The sequence below is a fragment of the Propithecus coquereli genome, unplaced genomic scaffold (assembly GCF_000956105.1).
Source record: "Propithecus coquereli isolate 6110/MARCELLA unplaced genomic scaffold, Pcoq_1.0 Scaffold383, whole genome shotgun sequence".
In the NCBI taxonomy this organism is placed as follows: domain Eukaryota; kingdom Metazoa; phylum Chordata; class Mammalia; order Primates; family Indriidae; genus Propithecus; species Propithecus coquereli.
In genome coordinates this window covers 1-12,501 of record NW_012149541.1, presented here as the reverse complement: position 1 = coordinate 12,501, position 12,501 = coordinate 1, and the positions used below count along the sequence as shown (strand labels likewise).

General features: G+C 57.7%; 1 protein-coding gene across 1 annotated transcript in view; it reads left to right on the top strand.

Moving 5' to 3' along the window:
- The window catches only part of DIS3L2 (DIS3 like 3'-5' exoribonuclease 2), a 394,844-nt gene extending 392,810 nt beyond the window's left edge, over positions 1–2,034 (top strand). The window contains exons 20-21 of the mRNA XM_012652208.1: positions 948–1,049; positions 1,608–2,034. Coding sequence (XP_012507662.1) covers positions 948–1,049; positions 1,608–1,760 — 255 coding nt within the window. The 3' untranslated portion in view covers positions 1,761–2,034. The remainder of the gene's footprint in view (positions 1–947; positions 1,050–1,607) is intronic.
- Positions 2,035–12,501: the final 10,467 nt, after the last annotated feature.

The following is a 12,501-nucleotide window of genomic DNA, read 5'->3' as shown; positions in this document are numbered from 1 at the left end:
CTGGGGATGGGGGCTCCGGGCCCATGATCTGGCCTGGGCCGCTTCCCCACAGACCCAGGAAACCAGAGAACAGGCCCCTTCAGGACCAGTACAACGTGGCAGGGCAGGCAGGCTTTAGGCCTGTGTTGAGAGCGACGTGGAGGGAGGAAAGGCCAGAGAGTGGCCCACTCTAGATGCTGTGACCCCTGAACAGAAGGAAAAGAACTGTCCCTGCCTCCACTCCTACCCTGGACAACTGCTTAATCACAGTTCTCTCCAAGGGGACTAGGGGGCCATCCCAACCCTGGCCCAGGGGCCTGGCTCCAGCCAGCCCTGTGCTTGGTCGCTAGGTCAGCATCCGGCCCCTGCACTCAGCTTGAATTTCCTAACATCCAGAGTACTTGGGGAGTGCAGATCCCAGCACGTAGTTTGGAAGACGGGTGATCATAAAATGGAGGACAGAAGAGAGGAGACTGAGTCCAGCTGGAAACCCTCATGGTTCTTGTCCTGAAGCTCACCCAGCAGGGTGGAAGTTCAGGTCCAGGGCAGCCCAGCCCTGCAGTCGGCCCAGCCCTCGACCTGCACTGACTGGCTGGTGCCAGCAGGGGGCGCAGCTGTCCACCTCTGGTGCTCAGTCCCGGGGGACCGGTCAGTTCTCTCATCCCTGGGCGGACCCACGACCTGCCCCCACAGAGCCTCTGAATCACCTCCCGTCCCATCCCTTGGCACATGGTCATTCTCAGGTGCTGCTTCAGCCAAAGGTGGCCTGGCAGGGCCTCCCTGTCGCTGGCCAGAGGTGAGGGGCCAGGGTCGGGTGGTCTCCATCTCTGGTCACGCAGCCAGCATTGGGTTGGTGGGTGGCAGCTCCCTACAGAGCAGGGCACAGGGCTGCCTCCAAGCCTCGGGGCTCTCCCGGGTAGAAGTTGGGGGGACGGCACGCAGCCTGAGGGCTGGCGTGTGCTCCCCAGGCCCTGGCCCTGCGCTCCCACCACTTCCAGAAGGTGGGCAAGAAGCCGGAGCTGACGCTTGTCTGGGAGCCTGAGGACAGCGAGCAGGAGCCGGCGAAGCAGGTCAGACCCCACAGTGCCCCTCCCCCCATGTCTTGGCGAGCCCTGCTCCTGGTCCCCAGGTGGCCCCGCTGCCCTCATCTGTCCCTCTGGGTGCCCCCAGCACTGCGGGCTCCTGGGTGGGGTTTCAGGCCCCCATACTGAGGTCCCCCCAGCACACCCAGACTGCCTCTTGGAGCACCATTTTCCCTCCCTTGGGGACACCCAGTGTGGGGACAGGCGGGGGCTCTGCCTGTCCCACTAAAGCAGGGTTCTGACCTTTTGGGGTCCCACTGAGAATCTGATGACAGCTATGGACTTTACACCGTGAAATAGTTTTCACGGACGACACATCCCGCAGGCTAACCCAGCCACCCAGGTGTGTTTCCTGACACCTGTGAGCACTCTCAGTGTGACAGGCAGGCAGTTGTCAGGCTCCCTAGTTCTCCCCAGACCCGATTTGTCAGTCCTGGGCAGGCTCTGGGGCAGACTGGCGAGCACAGGCTGGGGGACGGGGCTGCAGGGACAGCCAATGGAGGCAGAGCTGGTCCTTGTCCCCTCACGACCCTGGCTCTACCGCAGGTCATCACCATCTTCAGCCTGGTGGAGGTGGTCCTGCAGGCGGAGGCCACGGCCCTCAAGTACAGCGCTGTCCTGAAGCGGCCAGGCACCAACAGCCTCCTGGGCCAGGAGGAAGCGACGGCAGCGGCGTCTGCCGAGGAGCCAGACGACTGAGGCCCAGGCGCCTGCCCCACCCTGCTGGCTTTTAGGAATAGGACCTGTTGACACCAAAGGGGATTTTTAATTTGGCTTTTATCAACTCAGGGGCTTGTTTTTATTTTTATTTTTGCATTGCATTTTATTTTTGCAGCTCAGTTTTTAACCGAACTGCAGGGGAGGGAGTTGGAGCTGGACAGAAGGCCGAGGCCTGGCCAGCGCTGACCCAAGCAGAGAGGGCCCCAGTTCCCCTGGTGGCCAGGCCCCCCTCCTGCCTGGTACCCACTGCCATCTTCTGCCCCGGAAATGAGGGTTTTCGGCAAATCACTGTCATGGAATAAAATCAAGTGTGAACTGCTATCTGGTGTGTGGGGCTCTGCCCGGAAGCCAGGCGGCAGGGTGCACCTTGTACCCAGGCAGGTCCCCGCTTGGGCTCCACTCCTTGGAGCTGAGCTGAGGCCACCACCCGGAACCTTCCTGTCAGTTCCAGTGTGATTCAGAGCTGGCTGCGTGGCAGATTGATGCCAGAGTCTCATTCTGGCTGATTAAAACTGTAATTAGTATGCAGGACGGTGAGCTCACCCATCACCCTGACGCATGTGCCCGTGTCTAGCCTGCCCCCACGTCCTCTCCGCTGACAGCCACGTGGCTCTGCAGGCATGGGTCCTGCCATGTCCCCTCTCCCAGTTCCCAGGCCGTCACTCTGAGGGGCAGCATCCACACTCCTGACATGAGTCGGTGTCTGCCTACCTGCAGTCCCACTCCTGGGCTCCAGTTGTGCCAGCATGACCTGGGGACACAGGCCTGGGCCTGCCGAGGGGAGTAGGGCCTGCCGAGGGGAGGAGGGCCCTCCAGGAACCTCCCAACCAGGGAGGGGAAAACAGGCTGCTGGTGATGCAGCCTGGCCTAGAGCCTGCCCGGCGTCCGGAGCACCTACTGATCCGGGGGCAGAGCGGGAGGCCACTGGGCAGCTCCCTTCCCTGGCTGGCCTGACTGCAGCCTGCGCCGCCCCCTGCCCTGACATCCCTGGCTTGGCTTCCCCGAGAGCTGCTAGGAACCAGGATGAAAACCATGGGGACCGAGGCCTCTGTTTCACTGCGCTGCTCCTGGGGTGTCAGGATTAACGAGCTCATTTGATCCGGTTACAGTGAATTTTCTTCAAAGAAAAACTCAGTGTGGCACCTTGTCGCAGTGCCTCGCAGTGCCTGGCGTTCCGTGCCTGGGCACGGCTCCCTCTGCTCTGCCACCGTCAGCTGCGCTGGCTGCCGGAGGGGAACCCGACACACATCACCGCATCTGCCCTCGGTGACGTCCCTATTCCAGCGTCTCAGCCCGCAGTCTGTCCATCCTGCCACCCCCAAGATACCCCATCGGCTACCGTCCCCACCACTGCTTCTGTACCCAGAGTCTTCTCCCGGAACCAAGTATTTACGAGGACAGACAGGTGAAGGTCTGATGGTTTGATACTTGGAGAAGGACAAGGCTGCAGGGAGCGTCCCCGGCCCAGGCAGCCTGACCGAGAGCCCCAAGAGTGAGACGCCCCAACCCCGTCCCCATCCCCTCAACACTGCCCCACCTCTGAGGACCAGTGGCCAAGTTCTCTGGCTCCATCAGGCCAGGCTGGCCCTGTTGCTAAGGGCCTCCTGCAAAGCCTGGGAGCTGTAGGCAGAGCAGAGTCCACAGGGAGTTGCTGGTCAGAGTTCTGGGCTCCGTCTCGGGCAGCACAGACCCAGAGACCACTCCCTCTGACGGCTCCAGCGCCCCAGGGCCAGGTGAGGAGTAGCCAGATTGGTCAGCAGGGAGGGTCTCTGCTGCCTGGACTTGCCTGGGGGGAAGTTACTGGGCTCCCCTCATCTGCTGCTCCAGGCCAGGAGGTACCCTAGGGCCATGGAGGCTGTGGCAGCCCCAGCCCACCCCCAGCCTACCCCCACCTAGTCTGACAGAAGTGGAAACTGCTCCCTCAGAGCAGCAGGTCTGTGCCCGGCCAGGCCCGGGGCTCAGGCACCGGCTCCACCCACCCCGCTGCCCTGTGGGCTCAGGGCAAAGGGCCCAGCGTTCTTCCCGTTTGACTCGAGCCGGGTCTTCCGTCTTCATTCACTCGCTCAACACTCACTGTTGAGTCAGTCCAGTACCGTGCATTGGTGTGTGGCTGCCCACGGGGCCAGCAGGGCGCCAGCCCCTTCTGTGGCCCTGTGCCAAGTGGACCAGTGACAATAGGAGTGACAAGACAGCAAATTTCATCCAAAGGAGGACTCGTTCCTTCTTGCAGCTGTCACACAGCACCCACGTGCCAGTATAGGCCGAGGCAGGGGCACACAGTGAGACTCTGCCTTTTCCTCAAGGGGCCACCTTGGGACAGGTTGGTGCTTCCTGGACCAGGTGAAGATGGTGCAGGCGGTGGGCCACAGGGTCAGGGGGCTGAGGCCCTGAAGCCTGTGGCCTTCCATCCTGCAGGGAGGCCGGGCCCTCCCCAGTTCGAGTGGAGAGGCCTCAGGAAAGGGCTGGGATCGCCTCCACTTGGGACAGCTGCCGCCCTGGCCCTCCACGGAGATGGCAGGCCACAGGAGGGAGCTCCTGGGGACCCGCAGTGGCGGGACGGGAGGAAGCTGGGGAAGCAGGGGCCAGCGGAGGCCGGGAGGCCAGGTCTCTGTGGGGGCAGCACCAGATGACACTGCAGCTGCTCTGGCCACCAAGGGCCCAAGAGGCAGGAAGCTGGAGGCCCCGGATGACCCAGGTGCCATGAGGAAGGCCCAAGAGAGCCAACAGTCCAAATGTCTATGAAGGCCTGGCGTGGCAGGCCTGCCATAGCCGCAGATGGGTTTGGGAGCCCCACAGACAGGTGGGACCTAAGGACAGTGCTCAAGGAGAGCCCGTGGGAGTGCAGAGGTTGGGCCCCTTCTGGGGACAAGCGTGTCTTGAAGGCTGCTGTGGGTGGTCAGAGAACAAGGCGCGTGAGGAGCTATTCAAGAGGGCCCAGCTGACGCAGCCTGTGGGGTGGGAAGGGGCAGGCAGCAGGGCTGGAGACGTGGGACCTGCCCACAGGGCACTCAGGGAGGGTGCCCAGGCAGGGTGTGTGGCCGGGACCTGCCCCGGAGGGGTCCGTGCCCAGGCTTGGAGGATGGGCGCTTCTAGGCAGGATGGGTAAGCCAAGGAGGCTCAGCAGAGGAAGCGGGCTGAGTTGGGCCTTGGGCAGGGGGCCAGGCCAGGCCAGGGGAGCCAGAGACTGGCTGGGTGTGGACAGAGCCCATAGGACTCATGAGGAAAGCCAGGATGGCTACAGCGGCCTGGGGCCCCCAGCTGGAGCCAGGCCTGCGTGGCTGGAAGTCATTCCTGCAGGCTTCTGGATGCAGAGTGCAGAGGAAACTCCTGCTTTCCCTGCCTCCCCAAGTCCACAGAAAGGTAAGAAAGGGGGTGTTTAAGATAGACACTGCAAAGGACAGAGCAGAAGAAAGCAGCATGTTTGAAAGCTGGACAGCAGATGACAAGTGGGTGGTCCCAGGCATCGCCGACCTGAGAATGGTGAAGCCAAAGCCAGAACCACCCTGATTTATACAGCAGACCCCCCAAGTCCCTGGGACTAACAGTAGCAGAACCCAGGCTAGAGTGCAGTGGCATCGTCATAGCTCACTGCAACCTCAAACTCCTGGACTCAAGCTATCCTCCTGCCTCAGCCTCCTGAGTAGCTGGGACTACAGGCGCATACCACCATGCCCAGCTAATTTTTTCTATTTTTAGTAGAGACGGGGTCTCACTCTTGCTCGGGCTGATCTTGAACTCCTGGACTCAAGCGATCCTCCGGCCTTGGCCTCCCAGAGTGCTGGGATTACAGGCTGAGCCCCCTCACCGGTGCAGCTGATGCCCATTTTCTGGTCATAATTTTTTCCCCTGTATGATTTAGTTTAAGACTCTGTCTCAAAAAAAAAAAAAAATGAAAATTGGACCCCCGCTCCTCACTGCCCCCCTTCGTATTAAAAAAAGAAGAAAATAGTTTGGTTTGAACTTCAGTAAGTGAAACATAGGTTCTACTGTATGTTTTCTTTTGTGATTTGCATCCTCCATTTAACTTTATGTTTGTGAGATTCATTTAATCTGTTGCACGTTACAAAAGCCCTATCATTTTCGTTGCTGTGTAGTATTCCATTTATGAAAATAACGCACCTCTTATCCTTCCTGCTGTTGACCGTTTCTGATTTTAAACAGTACCACTTTGAACCATATTTATACATACATCCTGGGACATATGTGCCCAGTTTCTCCAGGAATTTTACACAGGGCAGAATCGCTACATCATGGGCTATGCACATCTCATTCCTAAGGGGAGCTCCTATCTCGCACGTGTGGAGCACCGGTTCCTGCAGTTCTCTCTAAAACTGGATAGGCGTGGGCTTTGGGTCTTTGCCAACCTGGGGGTCTGTAATACCACACCCACCCCATGCGGTTTATTCCATGTTAGTTGGATGCCTTTTCACAAGTTTATTGGCCTTTCTGATTTTTCTTCTGTGGAGAACCTGGGGGAGGGCCGGCGTGGTGGCTCCCGCCTGTAATCGCAGGACTGACTGGGAGGCCAAGCCAAGAGGATCACTTGAGCCTGGGAGTTTGAGACGAGCCTGCGCAACATAGAGAGACCCCCCTCCTCCATTCCCCCCGACCCTGTGAGGGCCAGGAAGTAAGGGCAGGAAAGTGGATTCCAGCAGGATCCGACCAGGAGAGAAGCCTGGACAGAATTCCTACTACCGGGGCTGCAGGATTGGCCCTGTGCTGTGCTTGGGGACCGGAGGAGGACATGAGGCTGAGAGGAGGAAGGCTGGCCTCCAACGTGCTGCTGGAGGGGCGATGCTGAGGAGGCAGGGGCTCGGTGGAGGCCAGTGGGGATCGCTGCGCTGTGGACGAGGGACCGCGAGCACTGCGTGGCACTTTCCGCACTTTGGTCCTCAGGGCTGGCCCTGTCCTTGCTGGCTCTGTGCCTACAGTACCCCTCAATACAGCCGCTGTCCGAGGTCCCCCTTCTAATCCTCCTCTGCCCGAGCATCTGCCCCCAACCCCAACCAGGGTCTTTTTTTGCTATTGTTTTGAGACAGGGTCTTGCTCTGTCGCCCAGGCTAGAGTGCAGTGGCACAATCAAAGCTCACCGAGGCCACGAACTCCTGTGTTCAAGTCATTCTCCTGCCTCAGCCTCCCAAGTAGCTGGGACTCTAGGGAAGCACCGCCACGCCTGGCTAATTTTTAAATTTTTCATAGAAAGACTGGGTGTCCCTATCCCACTCCCTTCCAGACAGGAAGCCCCTCGCCCATTGGATCTGATGTGGCTCATTTGGCGTCCAGGACGATCTACATGTGATCAGACATCAAGAAAGATTTTACTGGATTGAAATTGTCCCCTTCATACAATTGGAATTTTGCCTTGAGGCCCCACGGGGCTGGTCTCTCCGGTGGTTAGCCCAGCTTGTCCTCCACCATGGAGCAGCTGCCATGAGCCTCGGGCTTCTGCATCTCCTCCCGGACCTCATGGGCTTCCTCTATTAACCTCTTGTGTGCCAGGGCCTTCCTTTGAGCTTTGCAACCTCTCTCTGACCCCAGACATCAAGCTGGTCTGACCCTTGTGCGTGTCGAGATTCCTAAAGTGACGGTGGGGGACCTGGGATGGATCCCTGGGTCCTCAAGCTCAAGTCTTCGATGCACTCAGTTCCACTGCATGTCCCTCTGTGGCACAGGCACCCCCCAACGTCCCTGCCATCCCTGGTTCCTTCCTCTGACTCCCAGGACCTGAGCAGCCTTTCCCTGGCCGCTTCTGCGACCAGTGTCCATCTGTTCCAGGCAGCCCCGAGCCCGGGGTGTGGCCTCCGAAGCAGCAATGACGACACATAGATGACACGGACTGTAGTTGCGAACAGAGGCAAGGGGCTCTGTCTCCTGTACTGCCAGGCCCTTGCCGTGACCCCCAAGAACCTCCGCACGGCCCCTCCATGAGCCTGCGACCCCCAGGTGGCCAAGCTCCTGCTGCTCTCGGCTGAGTGCTTTGCCCATGGCCATCTATTGCCCAGGCCACGAGGCACCCAACTGCTCCAAGTTCCAGGAAGGCCCCCACTCGAGCTGGCAGGGGAGCGGGGAGTGGCGGCCCAGCGTCCTCCCCCAGCCCTGGGAGTGCGTGGACAGGCCTGGCCAGAATGGGGAGACGCAGCATCACAAGCGACGGGCGGGTTTGGCACTGCCACTCTGGCTGGGTGGGGGCTGAGACGACATCGAAACATCCCCTCACCCCCGTTACTCCCCAGCGCCCACCCACCTGCCTACCAGATCCCCAAGTGGCTTTAGGAGGCTCAGCACCTGCAATCCCATAAGGCAGCAGTCCCCGACCTTTTTGCTACCAGGGACTGGTTTCATGGAAGACAATTTTTCCACAGACTTGGGGGGACATGGGGGGCGGGAGGCCGAGCTCAGGCAGTGATGCGAGTAATGGGGAGTGGAGCAGCTGTAGATACAGATGAAGCTTCGTTTGTTTGCCCCGCACTCACCTGGTGTATGGCCCCCGGTTCCCAAGTTTCATGGAAGACAATTAGTTTCATGGGTGGGGCAGGGGCCCGTGGGGGGGGAGAGGGGGCAGAGCTGAGGTGGTGACACATAGCCCGGTTCCTGTGATGCAGTCCCCAAGGGTTGCGACTGCAGCCATAAGGTCTTCCAGATGCGGCGCCCAGGCAAGAGAGGACAAAATAGGCCTGAGCTTGCTTCCAGAACCCCAGCACCAGTGGGGATATTCACACCATTTCCACAGAGCTGGTGGGAGGTGCTGGGGAGCAACTGCCCAGGGGAAGGGATGCCCCATTTCCTCAGAGTGCTCCCCACACGTGCTGGGTGTCATCTTTTGGAGATCGACATCCATTCCCAGCCCCTGCCATGCTCTCCCTGAGTAAACGGGGCTGTCACCACATTTCCCGGTAGACGTCCTAATGAGATCTGGAGGGCAGGAGGCAGACTGAAGCCATTCCTCTGTGGTTGGCAGCAGCTGGCGACGGGGTGGACTCAGCGTTGCCCTGCGCTGCCTGTGGCGCTGCCAAGGTTGGCACCAGGCTGGGAGCTGGGACGTAGCCTGGACCGTGTAGAGTGTGGCATCCGCAAGGCTGTCAGGCGGTGAATGGCGATGGCAGTGCAGGGTGCCGGGGGTCTGGATGGGGCCCCACGGGACCAGGCTTTCCTTCCCAGAGAACAGACAATAAAGACAACCAACCCCCAGAGCGTATGCCCCATGAGCCTGGGCATCCATCCCCTGCCCTAGGTAATGATAACCCAAGAGTGGAAGGAATGGAAGCTTTATCTCTGACTCCACCCCAGAAAGAGCTACAATCTTGCGGTCTTGTAATCCCTGGGCCTTGGAGGAAGGACCGAACTGTAACCAGATATCAACACAGTCAGGTGACTCGGGGACGAAGCTAGGAGGCAGGGCAGCCAAGAGGCCCCACGTGGCCAAGTGGTCACCGTGGAATTTTGATGTGGACAATCTGTTTTCTGCAAGTGACGTGGTGTGTGTCTGGTCTCCAGCCCTCCTCAGACACATGAAAGAATTCACAAGAAACCAGGGTGAATGGGAGCTGATGATCACTTAATGTCGTCACAAGAAGAGCATTAAAAGGGACTTCACACTACACACCTATCAGAATGGCTACAAAAGGAACAGCAACAACACCAAATGCTGGCAAGAACGCAGGAAGGTTCCATCGCTTAGATTGCTGTTGGACATATAAACCGGTGTAGCCCCTCTGCAAAACAGTTTGACCATTTCTTCAAAAACTACACATGCAATCACTATACAACCCACTAATCCCTGAGGAATGAAAAACATACTCACACACACACAAAAAACTCTGTCCGCGATGCTTCATAGCAGCTTTACTCTTCTCAGCCAGATTGAAATCGGCCCAGGTGTCCTGCAACAGGTGAATGGTTGAACAGACGCTGGCACGTCCATCCCGCGGAATCGTACGGAGCACACGGAGAAGCCCACTGTTGCCACACATGGGACGAATCTCCAGGAAATGATCTGGACTGAGTAAGAGCCACTCCCAAAAGATTACAGATCGTGTGACTCCATTTATATAAACTTATTTGAAATGACAAAATTCTAGAAATGCAGGAAGGGTATCTGGTTGCAGAGCTTAGAGACAGGGAAGAGGGTGGGGAGGGAGGGAGCGTGGCGATGAAGGGACCCGGTGAGGTTGGGCTGTTCAGTATCTTGACTGTGGTGGTGGTTACACAAACCTTTCAGGTGATAAAATTGTATAGAGCCTCTCACACACACACACACACACACACACACACACACACACACACTCACACAAATGATGGGGAGATCTGGATAAAAATCTGAATATCTGTGAAGTTTACCGTTGCGGAAAACTGGGCAGAGTGTACAAGGCATTGCTGTACTATTCTTACAACTACATGGCAATCTATGGTTATGTCAAAAATTCCAATTTAAGGAGCCGGGCGCGATGGCTCACACCTGTAATCCTAGCACTCTGGAAGGCCGAGGTCAGAGGGTCGCTTGAGCTCAGGAATTAGAGACCAGCCTGAGCAAGAGCAAGACCCTGTCTCTACTAAAAATAGAAAAATTACCCAGGAGTTGTGATGTGAGCCTGTAGTCCCAGCTACTCGGGAGGCTGAGGCAGGAGGATCGCTTGAGCCCAGCAGTTTGAGGTTGCTGTGAGCTATGATGATGCCACTGCACTCTACCCCAGCGATCGAGCGAGACTGACTCAAAAAAAAAAAAAAAAAAAAATCCGATTTACAAAGGAGGAGCGGGTGGCTGCAAAGGCTTTCTGACTGAAGGCTGACTTTGGAGTTTGGAACCTTTAACCTACACAGCCTGGTAAAAACAATCAATTCATTAATTAAGGGCCTGCCCGTTAGCAAATCTCCCCTGACCTTTAGCCGAGAACTTTCCTAACACAGCAAGAGAAAGCAGAAGCTGGAGGGAACTGTAGGGGCAACTGATAGGAGGCAGGGAAGGCTCCCCTGGAGGTGACATTTCCCTGAGACCCATGGGATGACCAGCGGGAAGCAAGGTAGGGGTCCAGGCAGGAGGACCCGTGAGAGCCCCTCTGCCTGAGGGAGGCCCGTGGGCACGGTGGGGAGTGCGGCCAGGCAGGCAGATGCTGCGCCTGCGCAGGAGTGGGGGCACGCTGAGCCTGGGGGCCGGGCCGGTGGCTCAGGGGCGAGGAGGCCTGAGCGGAGGTTTGCTGTGCTTGGGCTGGGGTGGGTGGAGCAGGGAGGGAGGAGTTTTTTCCTGACAGATTTTCAAATTGTGGCGCAAAACACATAACATACAATTCACCATCATAGCCATTTTTCAGCGTGCAGTTCAGCGGTGTTCAATACGTGTGCACGGTTGTGCAACGCATCTCCAGAACTTCTTCATCTTGCCAAACTGAAACGCCGCACTCATTAAACAGCCAGCCCAGCCCCGACCCTAGCCCATCCCCTCCCCCAGCCCCTGGCAACACCACTCTACTTCTGTGCCTACTGAGTTTGACTACTCTAGGGCCCTCGCAGAGGAGTACTCGTGCAGCATGTGTCCTTGGGGGCTGGCTTCTTCCACTGAACAGAAGGTCCGTCCACGTTGCAGCAGGTATCGGGAGCTCCCGCCTTCTTAAGGCTGCTGATGCTCCTTCGCATGTGCGTACCTGCCCCACTCGGTTCGTCCGCTCCTCCAGCCAGGGACACCTGGGCCGCCTCGGCTTCATGGCTCCTGCACGTGATGTTGCTGCGAACACGGCTGCACCGATGTCTGTTCAAGTCCTGGCAGTTCATGCCCTCGGATACACGCGCAGAGTGGGACTGCTGGACTTGAGGGATACTTTTGTTATGGTACACAGTGCGAGAAGTGACCACTGAGAGACCGAACTGAGCCAAATTGTGAGTCTTTATTAGCTGGCCAGCGACTACCCTCTGCACCGCTGAGAGGCAGCAGCACAGAGAGCAGCCCAGAGCCAAAAAGGTGAGAAGACTTTATACGAATTTGGAGGGGGGCTACGTGACATTAAACACGACATAGTGGAACAAAAATAATTACATCATACATTCCATAGCCCCGGGATCTGGGACCTGCCTCACACCACCTGCCTGGCCTCGGGACTGATACAATCTTTGAGCAAGCAAGGTTACAGAAGCAGATAGCATCAGCTAAGGCAGGGAGCATTCTTTCTTGGGTGAGGCAGGTACAGTAAATTTGACTGCAGACAGCTGGGGGTTTACACAATCAGTTACAAGGTCATTGCTTACAGAGTACAGATTTTTCTATTAAGGGCGAAGTTTACAAAGTACAAGCTTTTTACTCTATAGACAGGAATGAGTCTTGAAACAGCGTTTTCATAGTAACTTTTCATATTTTTGAGGCCTAGTACTACTGTTTTTGTGTTTTGAGACAAGAGTTTCACTGTGTTGCCCACGCTGGTCTTGAACACCTGGGCTCAAGCAGCCCTTCCACCTCAGGCTCCTGAGTGCCTGGGATTACAGGCACGTGCCACCACACCCTGCTTCGAGGAATATGTTTGAACCCAGCCTGAGGCTAGCGAACCCTCTGAGCTCCTCATCAGAAGCCACACCTGCGGGGTTGCCCACAGCCTGAGAAAGAAAGACCCGCCCAGGGCAGCATCTATCCCTGCAAGGGAACAGAGCCAACCTCGAGTGCACAGACCGGCCGGCTGCCCCGGCACTGGCCCCTTCCCCACCTGTCCCTTCCAGGCACATGTGCGCCATCTCTCAGGTA